This window comes from Pogoniulus pusillus, chromosome 36 (genome assembly GCF_015220805.1).
Source record: "Pogoniulus pusillus isolate bPogPus1 chromosome 36, bPogPus1.pri, whole genome shotgun sequence".
In the NCBI taxonomy this organism is placed as follows: Eukaryota; Metazoa; Chordata; class Aves; order Piciformes; family Lybiidae; genus Pogoniulus; species Pogoniulus pusillus.
In genome coordinates, this window is record NC_087299.1 from 7,261,630 (window position 1) to 7,281,993 (window position 20,364).

Consider the following 20,364-nt stretch of genomic DNA (forward strand, 5'->3'; position numbering starts at 1 on the left):
CTCCTTGTGCAGCTGGTGAAGCTCTGCAGTGGGATGATTGAAGCAGGCAAAGCCTACATCACCACCAACAAGCACTTCGTCAGCGGAGTCCGGGACCTGTCGCAGCAGTGCAAGAAGGATGAGATGATCTCGGTGAGTCTGGGAGGCAGCATGGGACACACTCAGGGCTCAGGACCTGGGTATCTAAGGGTATCTGAGGGTATCTAAGACCCTTATGCTGTTCAAGGAGCCGTTTAGTAAGAGATTTTCTTTTTGGGGGAAGGTAGAGACCGTCTGGAGGGTGCTGGAGCCCCTGTTAGCAGGGACAGGCAAAGCTCAAGTCACTAATACCCTGCTGTGTAGCTTTCTTCTTTCCAAGAGCACTGAGAAGCAGCTCTTAATGCTGGAATATTCTGTCCTCCGAGGAGGAGGAAAGGCACAGAGACTTGGGGCTGTTGAGCCTGGAGAAGAGAAGCCTGGGAGGGCATCTTCTCAATGCTCAGCAAGAGGATAGGGCTAGGCTATTCTTAGTGGTGCCCTCTGAGAGGGCACAAACTGAACCCAGGAGCTTTCCCCTAAACATAAAGAGGAATTTCTTTGCTGTGAGGGTGCAGAGCCCTGGAGCAGGCTGCTCAGAGAGGTTGTGGAGTCTCCTTCTCTGGAGAGATTCTAACCCCACCTGGACATTGTGTTCCTGGACAACCTGCTCTAGCAAAGGGCTTGGATTAGATGATGTCCAGAGATCCCTTCCAACCCCTACCCTGCTGTGTTGTGACAATGCAGAGCTGCAAGGCCAGGGTGAGATGCATTGCTGGCAGGGAGAAGTGGACTTTTAAGAAGCCACAGTGCTGGGAAGGTTGTTGGAATCTAGGTCAGCAAGCATCAGCCGTTGAGGAAAGGGGAGCAAGCAGCTACGTGAGCTGCAGCAGACAGGGTGATTGCAGCACTGAGCTGGGAGGGACAGGGAGCCTGTGGCTTCAAGGGCAGGCAGCTTGGAAATGCTCTCCTGCCAAATGGCTCTTCCCTGCCTTTGGGAGAGGCTCTGTCAGCTGTGGAAGCCTTGGGAGTGAGGGGCAGCTGCTTCTCTGCACTGCCACTCTTCACCTTTCTCTCTTCTCTTGTTTCACAGGAGTGCCTCGACAAGTTTGGAGACAGCCTGCAGGAAATGATTAACTACCACATGGTAAGGTGCTGCTTCCTCTTGGCTTCTGGGGTGCTGATGGCACCCTCCTTCTGAAAGCACTGATTGACAGCTCCATGCAGTGCTACAGGCTGGGGACAGAGTGGCTGAGAGCAGCCAAGCAGAGAGGGACCTGGGAGTGCTGGTTGACAGCAGCTGAAGAGGAGGCAGCAGTGCCCAGGTGGCCGAGAAGGCCAGTGGCATCCTGGGCTGGCTCAGGAGCAGTGTGGCCAGCAGGAGCAGGGCAGTCCTTCTGCCCCTGTGCTCAGCACTGCTCAGGCCACACCTTGAGTGCTGTGTCCAGTTCTGGGCTCCTGAGTTCAAGAGAGATTTTGAGGTGCTGGAAGGTGTTGAGAGAAGGGCAGCAAGGCTGGGGAGGGGCCTGGAGCACAGCCCTGTGAGGAGAGGCTGAGGGAGCTGGGGGTGTGCAGCCTGCAGCAGAGGAGGCTCAGGGCAGAGCTGATTGCTGTCTGCAGCTGCCTGCAGGGAGGCTGTAGCCAGGTGGGGTTGGGCTCTGGTGCCAGGCACCCAGGGCCAGAAGAAGGGGACACAGCCTCAAGCTGTGCCAGGGGAGGTCTAGGCTGTATGTTAGGAGGAATTTCTTGACAGAGAGAGTGATTGGCCTCATCCAACCTGGCCATGAACACCTCCAGGGAGGTTGTGGAGCACAGGAGCACACAATGGGATCTTTGATTCTGTGCTTCTGTACTCCACAACCTCCCTGGGCAACCTGTGCCAGTGTCTCACCACCCTCACTGCAAAGAACTTCTTCCTAACATCCAGTTTCAGTCTTCTCTCTGCCACTTCAGACCCATTCCTCCTCAGCCTGGCATTCCCAGTCAATAGTCCCTCCCCAGCCCTCCTGGAGCCCCCTTCAGATCCTGCAAGGCCACTCCAAGATCTCCTCCAAGCCTTCTCTTCTCCAGGCTGCACAGCCCCAACTCTCTCAGCCTGTCCTCAGAGCAGAGCTGCTGCAGCCCTCTCAGCATCTTGGTGGCCTACTCTGGGCTGGCTCCAACACTTCCAAGTCCTTCTTGTGCTGGGGGCTGCAGAACTGCCCCCAGGAGTGCAGATGGGGTCTGAGGAGAGCAGAGCCAAGGGGCAGAATCCCCTCCCTTGCCCAAAAGAGCTGTGTTGTTCCCTTGATGCTGGGAGCAGGCTGAGTGCTGTTGTCTGCAGCTCTATGTTCAAAGATAACACAGGACACATTAATGCTGCACTGAGATGAAAGGAGGGAAGTGCCCAGACAATGCCTATTCTCCTGAGCTGGCTGCATCCCACTAACAGAGCCCAAAGAGTTAGAACCTGACCCTTACTCCAACCTAAACAGCCAACCATGGCATCTGTAAACCTCTTGGAATAGGAAGGTGCTTTATGCTTGGTGGCTCCATGCCAGAGCAACCCATTTTAAGTCTGTAACTCTGTAGGAGCTCAAAGCACAAGTGAAGTGCAGGAAGCTTCAGGGTGCCAGCACTGGACTGACCCACTTTTATACCACCATGCCCTTGTCAAAGAGCATTAGGCATGCTGCTTGCTGTGGGGAAGCAAGTTAGCCACGTGCAGCTGCAGAAGAAGCTGCAAGTCCATGGAATGAGTTGATGAAGCAGGTGGGAAGGCTGCTCCCATGTGGAAAACAGCAGGGGAAAGAAGTCCTGGACACAGAGCTCTCCTTGGGCTGCTGGGATCTGGGGGCAAACAGCTGTGCAGCAGAGGCAGTGGTGGTGGAGGAGGAGAGGGTGAACAAACCAGCGTGAGCATGCAGGGGAAAGCCAAACCTTGATTTTGAGCTGCTTCCCTCTGCCAAGGAGCAGATGAAGCCCTGAGAAGCTGCCCCTTCGTGCTGGGGATCACATCGCAGCTGCGCTGCCAGAGGCTGGGCTGGGGCAGCCAGCAGGAAGCGAGCCCCAGCCAGAAGCCCCTGGATGCAGAAGGCTGTCTGCAAGCACTGCCACGCCAGCTGTGCAGCTTCCCCTGGCCCCCTGCTCTCTGCCAAAAGTGCCACTTCAGGGACTGAATCATAGAGTCACAGAATCATGGAATCAACCAGGGGGGAAGAGACCTCCAAGATCAGGAGCAGTGTGGGCAGCAGGACAAGGGAGGTTCTTCTTCCCCTGTGCTCAGCACTGCTCAGGCCACACCTTGAGTGCTGTGTCCAGTTCTGGGCTCCTCAATTCAAGAGAGCTGTTGAGGTGCTGGAAGGTGTTTGGAGAAGGGCAGCAAGGCTGGGGAGGGGCCTGGAGCACAGCCCTGTGAGGAGAGGCTGAGGGAGCTGGGGGTGTGCAGCCTGCAGCAGAGGAGGCTCAGGGCAGAGCTCATTGCTGTCTACAACTACCTGAAGGGAGGCTGTAGCCAGGTCGGGGGTGGCCTCTTCTCCCAGGTAACCAGCAATAGAACAAGGGGACACAGTCTCAAGTTGTGCTGGGGGAAGTAGAGGCTGGATGTTGTTAGGAAGTTGTCAGAGAGAGTGATTGGCATTGGAATAGGCTGCCCAGGGAGGTGGTGGAGTGGCTGTGGCTGGAGGTGTTGAAGCCAAGCCTGGCTGGGGCACTTAGTGCCATGGTCTGGTTGATTGGGCAGGGCTGGGTGCTGGGTTGGACTGGATGAGCTTCAAGGTCTCTTCCAACCTGATCCATTCTATGATCATCCAGTCCAACCTATCACCTCTCACCTCAGCCAAGTAACGAGCAGAAGAGCCCTCCCCTGAGCTGTCAGATCCCCAGCTGATGTGGTGTGACCCTTCCCATGCACCCCACCCTGCTCAGCAAGGCCGGGGGGGGGCAGCTCCCCACCTCTGTGTGACTCAGAGCTTGTCCAGGGCAGGATTTCCCTAGCACCAGCTGCGTGCACAAGGAGGAACTGTGCTGAGATGCAGGCTCTGGGGAGCAGCCTCCTGCCTTGGTGCACATCCCAGGCTCACAGGATGTCAGGGGTTGGAAGGGACCCAAAGAGATCATCCAGTCCAACCCCCCTGCCAGAGCAGCACCATCCAATCTAGCTCAGGGCACACAGGAACACATCCAGACAGGCCTGGAAAGGCTCCAGAGAAGGAGACTCCACACAACCTCTCTGGGCAGCCTGTGCCAGAGCTCTGAGACCCTTCCAGGCAAGAAGTTCCCCCTAGTGCTGAGCTGGAACCTCCTCCTCTGCAGGAAATGGCTCTGGAAGGATTGCTGCATCTTGAGCTGTTCGATGAGCTGAGTTCTTTTCAGGGTCTTCTGCTGTTTCCTTCTGTGTGTGCCTCTGCCTGGTGTGTATCTTGGATCATCTGTGTCTGAGGTTCTCAGCTCCCAGGCAGTTGTCAGTGCTTTGGGAATGTGGACAGGACAGTATGTACAACTGGAACCAGTTAAAAGGAAGGGAAAATATCCCCTCCCCTGCCCCCCCCCCTCCCTTCCCCAACCCAAAAAAATCAGTTGGAAAAGCTTGTTCTAGAATTTTATTGCTGGAGCACGTTGCCCAGAGATGTCCTGAGGTTAGCTCAGCAAAATCCAAGTGAAAATAACAAAATTATCCAACCTTGAATGTAGAGGAGCACTCCAGAGCATTCCAACCTTCCTCTGAGTGCACAGAGAGGGGAAAAAAACCCCAAACATCAAAGCAACCTTGGGGAACAGATGACAACAGAGAGCTGAGCTCAGAAGAGCTGGAGCTGGAGCACTGGACATAGAGAGTCCAGCACTGGACACAGAGCCCAGCACTGGACACAGAGAGCCCAGCACTGGACATTGAGAGACCAGAATTGGACACAGAGAGCCCAGCACTGGACATTGAGAGACAAGAATTGGACACAGAGAGCCCAGTACTGGACACACAGAGCCCAGCAATGGACATTGAGAGACCAGAATTGGACACAGAGAGCCCAGCACTGGACACACAGAGCCCAGCACTGGACACAGAGAGCCCAACACTGGACATTGAGAGACCAGAATTGGACACAGAGAGCCCAGCACTGGACACACAGAGCCCAACACTGGACATTGAGAGACCAGAATTGGACACAGAGAGCCCAGCACTGGACACACAGAGCCCAGCAATGGACATTGAGAGACCAGAATTGGACACAGAGAGCCCAGCACTGGACACAGAGAGCCCAACACTGGACACAGAGCCCACAGCTGGACACAGAGAGCCCAGTACTGGACACAGAGAGCCCAGCACTGGACACAGAGCCCAGCACTGGACACAGAGAGCCCAGCACTGGACACAGAGCCCACAGTTGGACACAGAGAGCCCAGCACTGGACACAGAGAGCCCAGCACTGAACACAGAGCCCAGCACTGGACACAGAGAGCCCAGCACTGGACACAGAGCCCACAGTTGGACACAGAGAGCCCAGTACTGGACACAGAGAGCCCAGTACTGGACACAGAGAGCCCAGCACTGGACACAGAGAGCCCAGCACTGAACACAGAGCCCAGCACTGGACACAGAGCCCACAGTTGGACACAGAGAGCCCAGCACTGGACACAGAGAGCCCAGCACTGAACACAGAGCCCAGCACTGGACACAGAGAGCCCAGCACTGGACATTGAGAGACCAGAATTGGACACAGAGAGCCCAACACGACACAGAGCCCAGTACTGGACATAGAGAGCCCAGCACTGAACACAGAGCCCACAGTTGGACACAGAGAGCCCAGCACTGGACACAGAGCCCACAGTTGGATACAGGCTTTGTCCCTTCCCTGCTCAGATGTGGGCTTCTTGCTTGGGCTTGGTGACAGAAAGCAGAGCAAGCAGTGATGCAGGACTCTGCTCTGCAGGTGGCTGCCCCTCCATGGACGTGCTGGAGGAGGTTGTGCTGCTGCCTTGGGTGGGTGTGTGACTGCCTCGTGTGGCTTGCTTGGGCAGCTGCTTTGCTGTGGGTGCCTTTGCAGGGAGGCAGGACAGGTTGGCTGGCTCAGGCAAACTGCTGTAGGTAATGATGATTGAGTCAGGGGTCAAGGGGCTCATGTCTTTAGCTGGTTGTGTTTGACTTGACTACTGGACTGGAGCATGGCACTGCCCTCGCAGCCCCAGGGGACAGGGTTCTGTGACATGCTGAGCTGGGAGGCTGATTGTGCTTGCTGCTCTCAGGAGAGTGGCCTTCCAGCTGGCTTCACAGGTTGTTCTGGCCAGAAAGCTGGGCTTGGTGGCTTGCAAAGGAGCATCTTACTGCTGTGACAATGCTGACCTCTTGAGGCATCGCTGCAGCTGCTGCTAGCGACATCAGCAGGAAAGCCAAAGGTCCTGCTGGATTCTGCTTGAGGTTGCTGTCGTTTCCCTCTCCAGCAGGCTGCACATCCTCTCCATCCCCTCTGCTCGCCTTCAGGGGCCCAATTCAGTATCTTCAGGGGGCCTACAAGAAAGCTGGGGAGGGACTTTTTGGGCTGTCAGGTAGCAACAGGACTGGGGGGGAGTGGAACAAAGCTGGAAGTGGGGAGAGACAGACTGGATGTTGGGAAGAAGTTGTTCAGTGTGAGAGTGGTGAGAGCCTGGCAGGGGTTGCCCAGGGAGGTGGTGGAAGCCTCATCCCTGGAGGTGTTTAAGGCCAGGCTGGAGGAGGCTGTGGGCAGCCTGATCTCAGTGTGATCAGAAAGTGAGAGGCTGCTGTGGCAGAGTTCCTCTGGCTGAGCCCTTTCACTTCTTGTTCAGCAGCACCAGGTACTTGATGTAACATGAAGGTTGCCCTCATCAGGGCTGCTCCAGACAGCTCTGCATTGAGCTTCATTAAGTCCTAAGCCTTCCTGTCTGCCATCAACCACTGCAGCTACGTCACAGGAATCCTCCAGCAGGAGCAGGAGCAGCTTGCAAGGGGAGATGTAGCTCTGCTGAGCGAGCCAGGAAGCATTTCCTGCTGACAAGGAGCAAAGCCACCCAAGCTGTGATGAGTCAGTGAGGCAGATGGCAGATGTCATGGGTGGAGGGTAGTGGTGGAGCTCAGGGGGGAAGGAAGTGAAAGTGGAGAGTGCTTCCAAGCTGCCTGCTCTCCACAGGGCTGCTTGGACCACCTGCATTCTCTGACAGCAGCTTGGGAAGGGTCCAGGTGCATCCAACTCCCCCAGTAAGAGACATCCATTTGGAGATGCAGAATTGCCATCTGGTGGGGGCAGTGCTGCTGGGCTCCTCCTGGCTTCACACTTTGCTGCCCTTGTGTCCTAGTGGCATGGCATTATGTAGTGAGCTGCTGCCCTTGGTGTTTGAGCAGTCTGGCAGGCACCAGGAGCTCAGTGCTGCACTCTGGGGCCACCTTCTAGTTAAAGGAAAGAAAGGTCTAGGCTGGATGTTGTTAGGAAGTTGTTGGCAGAGAGAGTGATTGGCACTGGAATGGGCTGCCCAGGGAGGTGGTGGAGTCTGTGTGCCTGGAGGTGTTGCAGCCAAGCCTGGCTGGGGCACTTAGTGCCATGGTCTGGTTGGTTGGGCAGGGCTGGGTGCTAGGTTGGGCTGGAGGAGCTTGGAGCTCTCTTCCAGCCTGCCTGATTCTATGATTCTGTGATCAGCTTCATTAATGCACAGAGGGCAGGGACAAACATCACGGAATGGTCTGGGTTGGAAGGGATCTCCAAAGCTCATCCAGCCCAATCTCCTCTGCACTCAGCAGGGACATCCTCCACTAGATCAGGTTGCCCAGAGCCCTGTCAAGCCTCACCTTGAATATCTCCAGGGCTGAGGCCCCAACCACCTCCTTGGGCAACCTGCTGCATTGTTCCAGCACCTTCATGGTGCAGAACCTGTCCCTAACATCTAACCTAACTGTACCCACTTTGGATCTCATGTTTTGGGTCTTGACTTTAGGTTTGCAGTTCCAGAAATGACCATCCTGGGCCACTGAACTTGGCTTTTGTTTCTTAGGGAGATGAAATTCCTAAGCCTCTTGTCCAACACAAGTTGGGATTTGTCCCATTGGCTCAGACACCCATGGTGGGGGGAAAGTCAAATGTAGGCTCCAGCCTTCTGCTGCTCTTAACTCCCTTCTTCCATGCTGACCTTCCTCAGGCACAGATGTGTGTGAGTCATGGGCTGGACTTCTCGTGTCTTGGTGGGAGCTAAAAGAGAGAGAGAGAGAGAGGGTGGGGTGATATTTGGTCTGGAAAATCTTAAAGGATTTGTTCCAAGTAAGTCTGGGAAAGGAGGAAAAAAAGCCAAGGGGATGATCTCCTGTTTGACATTCCAGCTCTTCAAACTCTCTTCACTCTGCATTGAGAATTGAATGGAGGAATCCCCTTTAAAACATTCCCCCTGGTGATCCTCCCTGGGAATGTGAATCAAGAGGCAACAAGAGGAGTGCTGCTGTCACAGGATGCTTCTGAGCAGAGATGCTGCTGGCAGCAAACTTGCCTGCTGTCCCCTCACCCCAGATTGGAAGGGACCTCAAAGCTCAGCCAGTTCCAACCCCCTGCTATAGGCAGGGACACCTCCCACTAGAACAGGTTGCTTAAGGTCTCATTCAGCCTGGTCCTGAACACCTCCAGGGAGGCTGTGGAGCACAGAAGCACCCAATGTGATCTTTGATCCCATTCTGTGCTTCTGTGCTCCACGACCTCCCTGGGCAACCTGTGCCAGTGTCTCACCACCCTCAACCTGTGCCAGTGTCTCACCACCCTCACTTCAAAGAACTTCTTCCTAACATCCACTTTCAGCCTCCCCTCTCCCAGTTCAAACCCATTCCTCCTCCTCCTGTCATTACCAGACCTTGTCAATAGTTCCTCCCCAACCTTTCTGTAGCCCCCTTCAGATCCTGGAAGGCCACTCCAAGGTCTCCTCCAAGCCTTCTCTTCTCCAGGCTTTTCTGCACTTGCAGTGTGTGAATCAGTGCAGACTGGAGGGGAGGACACATCACAGTGGTGTGGGGCTCAGAGCATGAGTAATGGCACCAGGGGAGAGGAGGGCTGACAGCAGAGATGGAGATGTGCCTACAAGAGAGCTGAGGAGGGACCTTTTAGGCTGTCAAGGAGTGATAGGACTTAGGGGGGGGGAATTGAACAAAGCTGGAAATGGGGAGATTCAGACTGGATGTCAGGAAGAAGTTGTTCAGCAGGAGGGTGGTGAGAGCCTGGCAGGAGTTGTCCAGGGAGGTGATGGAAGCCTCATCCCTGGAGGTGTTTAAGGCCAGGCTGGATGAGGCTGTGTGCAGCCTGCTCTAGTGTGAGGTGTCCCTGCCCATGGCAGGGGGGATGGAATTGGCTGATCCTTGTGGTCCCTTCCAGCCCTGCCTGATTCTATGCTATATATGTGTGTATATCTGTGACCTCTCTTCCTCTTTTGTGCACTTCCCCTCTCCTGGCAGGGCTTTGAATCAGTGCCCCACTGCCTGTCCCACGGGCACAGGAATGCCACTGATGTGCTCACCCTCAGGTCGGTTCCCTCTCGCTGAACAGCTTCAGTGAGGAGCAGATTTGTCAGCTCTGATGTTTAGGTCTGGGTTTCACAGCAGCACGGGCTGGTGTGGGTTGGAAGAGACCTTTAAAGGTCATCTAGCCCAACCCCTCTGAAGTCAGCAAGGACATCTTCAGCTAATTTGCAATTCATCAAGCTGAGGAAGCTCCACTTAGCTGTGTGGCTTGAATTTTATGTTCCCTGGAATCCATTCTTCCCTGGAGTGTCCCAGGGTGCTTGTCTGCACTCCTAAAGCCAACCTGTTCCTTCCTTCTCCTGATCCTGAGCAAAGCTGTCATCCTGGTGGAAACCAGCTTCCCAGATGTAGGTGCAAGTGGGAACCAGGAGGCTTTTTGCAGCTTGCCTACCCCTGCATGGTATCCTAGAATGGATTGGGTCAGAAGGAACCTTAAAGCTCCTCCAGTTCCAACCCCCCTGCCATGGGCAGTGACACCTCCCCCTAGCCCAGGTTACTCAAGGCCTCATCCAGCCTGGCTTTGAATGTCTCCAGGCTTGGAGCTTCCACAGCTTCTGTGGGCAGCTTGTTCCATCACGAGTGGAGGGAAGGACTTGTCCATGCCCAGAGCTCGCTGGGGAAAGGAGCAGGCTCTTGGAGTGGCCTTGGAGGGAGCGGATGGATGCCAGGAGCAGTAAATAATTTACACTGGTACAAACACAAAGCTGGGTGGTCTTGGGGGTTGCTTTCTGCCCCCCTTGCTTTGCATCTGTTCCTATTTAGAGGCTGTCCAGGGCTGTTTATACTCAGCTGGTCCTGACGTGTTTCTTGCTCCATCCTTGGCTGCAGCAGTGCACAGAATGAACGTGGCTGAGGCTCCGAAGCCAAAGGCTGCTGCTGCTGCTGCTGCTGCCATGCAGAGTGCTTTGTGCTCTCTGCAGTTATGCACCTCTCTGCTGTCAGAAGCAAGAGCTGCTTCTCTGCTGGTGGGAGATGCTAGGTAGGGAGGATATCTGTGTCTGTGTGAGTCTGCTGGCACTTGGGGGAGTGTCACCTAGCACCACGATGCCCTCTGAACCATGTCCTGAGGGGCCATGTGCCCATGCTTCTTGAACACCTCCAGGGACGGTGCCTCCACCACCTCCCTGGGCAGCCTGTTCCAATCCCTGACCACTCTTGCAGCAAATAGGTTCTTTTGTCCTAATATCCAACCTTGACTTCCCCTGCTGCAACTTGAGGCCATTCCCTCTTGTTCTATCACCTGATACTAGGGAGAAGAGACCAACCCTCACCTCACTGCAGCCTCCTTGTAGAGAGCAATGAGGTCTCCCCTCAGCCTCCTTTTCTCCAGGCTAAATAACCTCAGTTCTCTCAGCTGCTCCTGGTAAAGATCTGTTTTCTAGACCCTTCACCTGCTTCCTTGCCCTTGTGGAAGATGGAGAGTGCTGGAGATGAGCTGGGCAGAGGGTGCAGAGTAATGGGCTTGGGACCATTTGCTTGAGGGACAGATCACAGAATCTCAGAATCACATCTTTAGCAACTTGCAAAAACCTCATCACAGAAGCACAGAGTCACAGCATGCCAGGGGCTGGAAGGGACCTCCAAAGCTCAGCCAGAGCAGGAGCACCCAGAGCAGATCACAGAGGAACACATCCAGGTGGGTTTGGAATCTCTCCAGAGGGAGACTCCACAGCCCCCCTGGGCAGCCTGTGCCAGGGCTCTGGCACCCTCACAGGGAAAAATTCCTCCTCACGTTTCCATGGAGCTTCCTCTGCCTCAGCTGCCACCCAGTGCCCCTTGTGCTGTCCTTGGGCATCACCCAGCAGAGCCTGGCTGCAGCCTCCTGCCACTCACCTGCACACATTGACAACCATTGCTGAGGTCACCTCTCAGGCTCCTCTTCTTGCAGCAGCATAGCCCCAGCTCCCTCAGGCTCTGCTCCTAACAGAGCTGTTCCATTCCCTTCAGCACCTTTGTGGCTCTGTGCTGGACTCTCTCCAGCAGTTCTGTGTCCCTCTTGAACTGGGGGAGCCCAGAGCTGGGCACAGACAGAAGAGTAAAATTGAAGAGACTTGTAAGGACGGCTCTGGGCGCTCCTGCTCGGGCAGGGGGGTCGCACTGGCTGAGCTTTGGAGGTCCGTTCCAGCCGCTGGCACTCAGCGGTTCTCTTTCTGCTGGGAGCGCTGCCTGTGCCCGGCAGCGTGCGGCTGGCTCCGATGCGCCTCCGCTTCTGCCTGCTTCCCTCGGCGCTGTCGCCCTCCTGTGGCGAAGGGAGGCACTGCAGCTGGGCAGGGGCGCTGTGGTCCGGGACTGCCCTCTTGGCAGTGTGTGGGTGGCTTCGGTCTGTGGTTGTGTTGGTGTGAGGCTAATTGGGAACGTTTTAATGAGAGAGATCAGATCGTTGCCTGCGAAAAGAAAATGATAGTGGCGTCTGCTGCCACGGGGATGTTCAGAGCCCTGCCGGGGGCTGTGGGACCTGCAGTGCAGGAGTCCTGTGCTTGAGTCACAGAATCAGGCAGGGTGGGAAGGGAGCACAAGGAGCAGCCAGTGCCAACCCCCCTGCCATGCCCAGGGACACCCTACCCTAGAGCAGGCTGCACACAGCCTCAGCCAGCCTGGCCTCAAACACCTCCAGCCATGGGGCCTCAACCCCCTCCCTGGGCAACCCATTCCAGCCTCTCACCACTCTCCTGCTCAACAACTTCCTCCTCACCTCCAGCCTCACTCTCCCCACCTCCACCTTTGCTCCATTCCCCCCACTCATATAGCACTCCCTGACAGCCTCAAAAGTCCCTCCCCAGCTTTTTTTGTAGCCCACTTCAGATCCTGGAAGGCCACAAGAAGGTCACCTGGGAGCCTCCTCTGCTCCAGGCTGCACAGCCCCAACTCTTTCAGTCTGTGCTCACAGCAGAGCTGCTCCAGCCTCTGAGCATCCTCCTGGCCCTGCTCTGGACACTCTCCAGCATCTCCACAGCCCTCTTGTCCCAGGGGCTCCAGAACTGGATGCAGGACTCCAGGTGGGGTCTCAGCAGAGCAGAGCAGAGCAGGAGAATCCCCTCCCTGGCCCTGCTGGCCACACTGCTGCTGCTGCAGCCCAGGCTCTGCTTGGCTTTCTGGGCTGCAAGTGCACACTGCTGGCTGCTGTTGAGCTTCTCCTCCAGCAGCACCTCCAAGTCCCTCTCCTCAGGGCTGCTCTCCAGTCAGTCCCTGCCCAGCCTGGATTGGTGCTTGGCATTGCCTCACCCCAGCTGCAGGACCTTGCACTTGGTCTTGTTGACCAGGACTTGCTTGCTACAGACCAAAGTTATTCTGTAAGTCGTGGGCACCCTGAGCCCTGCAGTAACACTGAGTCTCTGAGGCTGTATCTCCTTGAAGACATTCATGGGTTTTCTGCCTCCTTAATGTTTCCACGTTGCAAAAGTTTGATCTTGCCTTCCCTTCCTTGTCTTTCAGATCCTCTTTGACCAGGCTCAGAGGTCTGTCCGGCAGCAGCTGCACAATTTTGTGAAAGAGTGAGTACTTCTCTCACCACTTTGGTCCTCAGCTTCTTCACCTCCCACTGCACCTGTCCTCTGTCTGCTAGAAACCCAACTGCAGCCTCTGCAGGAGAGAACACTGAAGGGCAGAGGACAGGGTCTGGTTCAAGTGATCACAGGCTCACAGCATGTCAGGGGTAGGAAGGGACTCAAGGAGATCATCGAGTCCAACCCCCCTGCCAGAGCAGGACAATCCTATCTAGCTCAGGAACACATCCAGACAGGCATGGAAAGGCTCCAGAGAAGGAGACTCCACAACCTCTCTGGGCAGCCTGTGCCAGGGCTCTGGGAGCCTTGCAGTGGTGCCTGTTGCTGTCACCTTGCCACGCTGTCACCTGCTTGTCAGGCAGATGCCTTCATTCTGCTCCTCAGTTAAAGCTGGACATGAGGCAAGCTTCCAGATCAGAGCATCATCCCAACACCCAGTGAAGTTCATCTGCAGATCCTCTAGGTCAGACACCCCAGAGTCCAGATCCCTGCAGAGCAGGGCCAGCTCTACCTCTTCTCTCATGCTCCATGCAGTGGCTTAAACCAGGGCAGCCTTGCAGAAGGTCACAACCTTGCAGCCAAATGACTTTGAGGTCCATCAGAATCGTGGTTTAGTCACTCAAAATCGTAGCAGCCCTGCTCTTCTGGAGTAACCAGGGCATCTGTCTGGAAGATGACAGACAGGAGGACCCTTCTTTGTGTGGAGGGTGCAGCTGTGCCTCCAGCCTGGTTCAGAGCTGCTTGCAGGTGCAGGATGCCCTGGTGTGAGCGGTGCAGAGTGCTGCATGTTCAGGATGCTTAACTTGCACATGGCAGACCTGAGGTGCAGAGGAACTGGGCCCAGGAGGTAAATTGGGTGGGGACAGCCTCGTCCCTTTGATGTAGGCTCCCAGCAGGCTGTCACTGCTGTGGCTGCTCTGCCATGTCTGCTGCCAGTGCTGCGTTTGCCCGGGGCAGGTACCCAGTGCAGCTCAGGATCCCAAAGCAGCTGAATGTAGGTCAGAGAGGCACCCGAGGTCTTCAGCTATGCAGGAGCTGGTTGGCATGGAAACTGGCAACTGAGTGTGAATCCCTCAGCAGCTGTGTGCTTTGATGGAGGGTGGGGGTCCCTAGCTGACCCCCCCCTCCCATTCCTCATCCCCACCTTCTTGCACTCAGCCTCCTCTGCTGCAGTCTACTTAGTCCGGAGAGAGTCCAGCAGAGCTTTGGCGGGGTGGGCTAGGATCTTGGTGGCATCTGGAGTGGCCATAGTGCACCTGGTTGCCCCTCTGCCCTGCTCTGCTGGTGCCAGCAGCGTGCTGGCTGGGCCACAGCAGCCATTCTCAGCCCCTGACCTCCTCTGTGTTGCAGCGACGTGCGGAAGTTCAAGGAGACGAAGAAGCAGTTCGACAAGGTGCGGGAGGACATGGAGATCTCCCTGGTGAAGAACGCCCAGGCCCCTCGCCACAAGCCTCACGAGGTGGAGGAGGCCACTGGCACCTTGACCATCACCAGGAAGTGCTTCAGGCACCTGGCTCTGGACTATGTGCTGCAGGTTGGTGTCTGTGCCCCCGGCTCTGGCTGCGGCTCGCGGTCCGGAGCAAGGCGTCGCGGGCAGGATGCTGAGCGGTCTGCTTGCAGGGAGTCACACACCACTTGGGTTGGGAGTCCACACATTGACCCAACACTTTGCAGCTTGCACAGCATTTACTACAGACCTCTTTCCTTTGAGCCTCTTTTGGGTGGGAGAGACCCTGGAGATCACCAAACCCAAGCATTAACCCAACACTTTGTGGCTTGCACAGCATTTACAACAAATCTCTTCTCTTTGACCCTGTTTTGGGTGGAATAGACCCTAGAAAACACTAAGTCCAACCACAAACCAAACACTTTGTGGCTTGCACAGCATTTACAACAAATCTCTTCTCTTTGACCCTGTTTTGGGTGGAGTAGATTCTAGAAAACACCAAGTCCAACCATAAACCAAACACTTTGTGGCTTGCACAGCACTTACAGCAAATCTCTTCTCTTTGACCCTGTTTTGGGTGGAATAGATTCTAGAAAACACCAAGTCCAACCATAAACCCAACACTTTGTGGCTTGCACAGCATTTACAACAAATCTCTTCTCTTTGACCCTGTTTTGGGTGGAATAGACCCTAGAAAACACCAAGTCCAACCATAAACCAAACACCTCATAGCTTGTACAGCACTTACAGCAAATCTCTTCTCTTTGACTCTGTTTTGGGTGGAAGAGACCCTGAAGATCACCAAGTCCAAGCATTAATCCAACACTTCATGGCTTGTACAGTATTTACAACAGATCTCTTCTCTTTGGCCCTGTTTTGAGTGGGAGAGTCCCTGGAGATCACCAAGTCCAACCACAAACCAAACACTTTGTGGCTTGCACAGCATTTACAACAAATCTCTTCTCTTTGATCCTTTTCTCTCCCTTCTGATTCCACCTGGAGCTCAGCAGAGTTGCCTCCAGAACCAAACTTTCTGGGGCAGTCCTTGAATGGTTTGTGTGTTGCTGGCAGAGGTTGTTGCTGCTGGGCTCTCTCCATGCCAGGCTGCTTAGTGCTGCTGATGCTGAGAGTCTTGTCTTGGTTCCTTCACAGATCAACGTCCTGCAGGCCAAGAAGAAGTTTGAGATCCTGGATGCAGTAAGGGCTCTCTGTGTTTCCTGGGGCTGTTCTTGGTGACTCCATTGCAGGTTGCATGAATCAACAAACAGACTCCTTGGTCTGCACTGGAGATGCTGTCTGGGACTGCTCTGGGGGCTGCAGATAACGCTCATGAGAGAGGAGAAGGAAGGACCAGCAAGATATGCTCCTTAGGCCAGCACTGGAGGGGACTTCCAGGGCTGAGGGATGCTGCTTCTAGTGTTTTCTGCTCACAACAGGGTTAACCTGGCAGGGTGGGAGGAGTTGTGAGAGGAAGAAAGGAAAAGAGGGAGCTAAGGAGTTGTGAAAGGAAGAAAGGAGAGGAGGGAGAGGGAGCTAAGGAGTTATGAGAGGAAGAAAAGAGGGAGAGGGAGCTAAGGAGTTATGAGAGGAAGAAAAGAGGGAGAGGGAGCTAAGGAGTTATGAGAGGAAGAAAAGAGGGAGAGGGAGCTAAGGAGTTGTGAGAGGAAGAAAGGAGAAGAGGGAGCTAAGGAGTTGTGAGAGGAAGAAAGGAGAAGAAGGAGCTAAGGAGTTGTGAGAGGAAGAAAGGAGAAGAAGGAGCTAAGGAGTTGTGAGATTCTGTAGAGGAAGAAAGGAGGAGAGGGAGCTAAGGAGTTATGAGAGGAAGAAAGGAGAAGAGGGAGCTAAGGAGTTGTGAAAGGAAGAAAGGAGAAGAGGGAGCTAAGGAGTTGTGAGAGGAAGAAAGAAGAGGGAGAGGAAGCTAATGCACAGATTGCTTTGGGAAGGGAGAGGGTTAGAGCTTGAAGAGAGCTGTTTGTGGGTGACAAGGACTCTTCTCAGTCACTTTGTCCCAGGACCAATTCTAACCTTGCTGTTCTTTGCCTCCCCAGATGCTGTCCTTCATGCATGCCCAGTACACCTTCTTCCAGCAGGGCTACAGCCTTCTCCATGAACTGGATCCCTACATGAAGAAACTGGCCACAGAGGTGAGGGGCCAGGGGACGTGGCTGACTCAAGCTGCCTGTTGGTAGCCCTTTGCCCTGAAAGGGCATCCTCTTTGCTATTCAGCTGCCACACTTGGCAACCAGAGTGTGGGCAGAGCATCCTGCATGTTGGATGAGCCATGCTGTGCTACAGGGTGATAGCCAGGAGCTGTGCTTACTTTCATTGTGCCCCCAAACTGCCCTTTGGCCTCCTGTGGCAGCTTATGGCATTAAGTAGGGCTGGTGGAACCCTGGAGCAGAGCAGCAGAGAGGGACAGTGGCTGGGGAGGCTCCTCCTTGACTTTTATACCTCATGTTGTCCTACCTGCCCTTAGCTGGACCAGCTGGTGATTGACTCTGCAGTGGAGAAGAGGGAGATGGAGCACAAGCATGCACTGATACAGCAGAGGGTGAGTCTTGGGTGCAAACAGCACTTGTCTGGATCACACAGTGAGGGTCCTTGCAGGTTTAGTCCTTCACAGCCTGGAGCAGTAGGAGCAGAAGCTGCTGAGATGAGAATAAGAACCTCGAGGGTGCTGGGAGGTGTAGCTGGCAGGCAGAGTGATCAAAGATCACATTGGGTGCTTCTGTGCTCCACAACCTGGAGGTGTTCAGGACCAGGTTGGATCAGACCTTGAGCAACCTGCTCTAGTGGGAGGTGTCCCTGCCTATGGCAGGGAGTTGGCACTGGCTGATCCTTGAGGTCCCTTCCAGCCTAAACCATTCTGTGGTTCTCTCTCTGCACAATGTGGGCTCTGATTTTCCAACCCTTTCACCTAGGAATGGCTCCAAATCCAAGGCTTGCAGAAACATCAACATCAAACTAATGATTTTTGTTTCTTTTCTTTCCCTTCTCTCCATGGATTGCTGACTTGCTCCTGCAGACCCTCCTGCAGGTGAGTACCCACAGCTATCTCCTTCTGGCATCTTCAGTGCTCAGAGTTAGCACTCGCTCAGGGTATCTGCAGGGGACCTACAGGCAGGCTGGGGAGGGACTGTTCAGAAAGCCCTGCTGGGATGGGATGAAGAGCAATGGCTTGGAACTGGAGCAGGACAGGTTTAGGTTGGACAGCAGGAGGAAGTTCTGCACAGTGAGGGTGGGGAAACACTGGATCAGGCTGCCCAGGGATGTATTTGAGGCCCTGGAGCTCAGCCTTGGTGTGTCCCTGTGCACCCTGCTGTGGTTGGAGGTGTCCCTGCTGCCTGCAGGATGCCATCTGAGGGTCCCTTCCAACCTGCTGCAATCTGTGATCTACCAAGTTATGCCTTTGATAGCAGACCACAGAAACTTTGCCACAGGATCAGTGCTGCCACCTGAGCACTGGAGATGTACTTCTAGAACCCAGTTTCAGCTCAGCTTGGGTTCATCCCCACCAGAGTTGTTTTCAGTCCTGTGCTAAGATTTCAGTTGTCTCTGCTCTGTGTGCTGGTCAGGCTTGACTGGGGCTGTTGAGTTTGAGGAAGAGGAGGCTGAGGGGAGGCCTCATTGCTGTTTACAGCTACCTGAAGGGACACTGTGGAGGGGCTGCTGCTGGGCTCTGCTCACAGGTGATTGGAGACAGAACAAGGGGGAATGGCCTCAAGCTGAGGCTGGGGAGGTTTAGATTGGACACTAGGAAAAAGCTTTTCATGAAGAGAGTGGTCAGGGACTGGAATGAGCTGCCCAGGGAGGTGCTGGAGTCCCCCAGCCTGGCTGTGTCTCAGGGTGGTTTGGATGTGGTGCTTGGGGCTATGGTTTCAGGTGACTCTTGTAGAGCAGGGTTCTAGGTTGGCCTTGGTGCTCCTGGGGGGCTTTGCCAGCTGCATGGTGCTGTGATGCTGTGACTCTGAGGTCAGTGCTGCAGTGGCAGAGGTATTTGGCTGGCACTTGATGCATGTTTGGTGTCTGGGGGCCTCTGAGGAATGTGGGTCTGGTGGGAAGTGAACTGCCTGCACAGCACAGAGTGGTGGTGGACTTTCAACAGCCACAAGGGAATTTGTAGCTGTCCAAGAGCCAAGCCCTGGGCAGGAATCACTGTGAATCCATATCTGGCAGGCACTTGGGTGGATCAATACTCCTCAGCAGGAGGAACCTAAGTGGCTGTGGCTTTCCCTCTAATGCTCTCCTCTCCAAGATGTCATAACCCATGAAATGGAGCCATAAACACATTTGGAGCTAATGGCAGACATTCCCTGTGAGTTGCCCTCTGCAGATGCTGCCTTTGGTTAAGTGCTCTGAGGGAGGGGCAAATCCATTTGTGAACTCTCAGCTCCCCTGGGCCTCTGCTGGAGTGATGACTTCATTGGGAGGAAGATGGCAAATCTCTGCAGCAGAGTTCATTTGGGTGGCTTTGCAGACTGGACTAGCAGGAAAGGAAGCAGAGGTCAGGTTCCAAGAGGGAAAAGCAGCAATTACTCTCCTTCAGGACACAAATGCACAGAGCTGTGGCTCTCTGTCTGCATCAGCTTGTGTGAGAGCTGAACGTCCCTCCTGTGATTTAGGATGTAGAGCTTCCTGCCTGGGAGTCCTCTGAGGCTGCTCTTCAGCTACTCTGGGTCAGTGCTGCTCCTCCCTATCAGAGGATGTTAGGGGTTGGAAGGGACCCAAGGAGACCCTTTGCAACAGAGCATGGCACTCTGTGTCTTGCTGAGCATCTCCCAAGGGAGCACAGCACAGATTGAAATGTCTGTCTCCCTGCTGAGCCCAGAATGGCTTCTGGTGCCTTCAGAAACATGGAGCTGGAGTTGAGCTAAAGGAGAGAGGAGGGGCAGAAATATCTTTTCTTTTTTGTGTCTTCCTCCCCTCAGCACAGTCTCTTCCCAAGCAGCCTGCTAAGGTGTGCCAAAGGGAGGGAATTCACTTTAAATAACACATGGGATCAGATTGAACAAGGCCAAGGGCAGGGTTCTGCACTGTGGCCACAGCAACCCCAAGCAGTGCTACAGGGTGGGGACAGAGTGGCTGAGAGCAGCCAGGCAGAGAGGGCCCTGGGGGTGCTGGCAGAGAGGAGCTGCAGAGGAGGCAGCAGTGCCCAGGTGGGCAGCAGAGCCAATGGCATCCTGGGCTGGCTCAGGAGCAGTGTGGGCAGCAGGACAAGGGAGGTTCTTCTGCCCCTGTGCTCAGCACTGCTCAGGCCACCCCTGGAGTGCTGTGTCCAGTTCTGGGCTCCTCCGTTGCAGAGAGATGCTGAGGTGCTGGAAGGTGTTTGGAGAAGGGCAGCAAGGCTGGGGAGGGGCCTGGAGCAGAGCCCTGTGAGGAGAGGCTGAGGGAGCTGGGGGGGTGCAGCCTGCAGCAGAGGAGGCTCAGAGCAGAGCTGATTGCTGCCTGCAGCTGCCTGCAGGGAGGCTGTAGCCAGGTGGGGTTGGGCTCTGCTGCCAGGCACCCAGCAGCAGAAGAAGGGGACCCAGCCTCAAGCTGTGCCAGGGCAGGTTGAGGCTGGATGTTGTTAGGAAGTTGTTGTCAGAGAGAATGATTGGCACTGGAATGGGCTGCCCAGGGAGGTGGTGGAGTGGCTGTGCCTGGAGGTGTTGCAGCCAAGCCTGGCTGGGGCACTTAGTGCCATGGTCTGGTTGGTTGGGCAGGGCTGGGTGCTAGGTTGGGCTGGCTGAGCTTGGAGCTCTCTGCCAACCTGCTTGATTCTATGATTTTGAAGTGTCCTGTGGGTGGAGGAGCTGTGCAGGTTCTGAAGATAGACATTTGCTCCATGAATTGAGCCTTTGGGCAGCTTTGTGAGGTGGGGATAGCAGCCTGCCAAGGGCCAGCTTCCCAAGGAATTGCTCTGGGGCTTCAATTCAGTTTGGTAG

General features: G+C 55.1%; 1 protein-coding gene across 1 annotated transcript in view; it reads left to right on the top strand.

Moving 5' to 3' along the window:
- Positions 1–20,364, top strand: part of ACAP3 (ArfGAP with coiled-coil, ankyrin repeat and PH domains 3) — a 109,262-nt gene that overhangs the window by 57,582 nt on the left and 31,316 nt on the right. The window contains exons 3-10 of the mRNA XM_064171703.1: positions 13–132; positions 1,109–1,162; positions 12,923–12,981; positions 14,344–14,527; positions 15,593–15,637; positions 16,489–16,584; positions 16,917–16,991; positions 17,466–17,477. Coding sequence (XP_064027773.1) covers positions 13–132; positions 1,109–1,162; positions 12,923–12,981; positions 14,344–14,527; positions 15,593–15,637; positions 16,489–16,584; positions 16,917–16,991; positions 17,466–17,477 — 645 coding nt within the window. The remainder of the gene's footprint in view (positions 1–12; positions 133–1,108; positions 1,163–12,922; positions 12,982–14,343; positions 14,528–15,592; positions 15,638–16,488; positions 16,585–16,916; positions 16,992–17,465; positions 17,478–20,364) is intronic.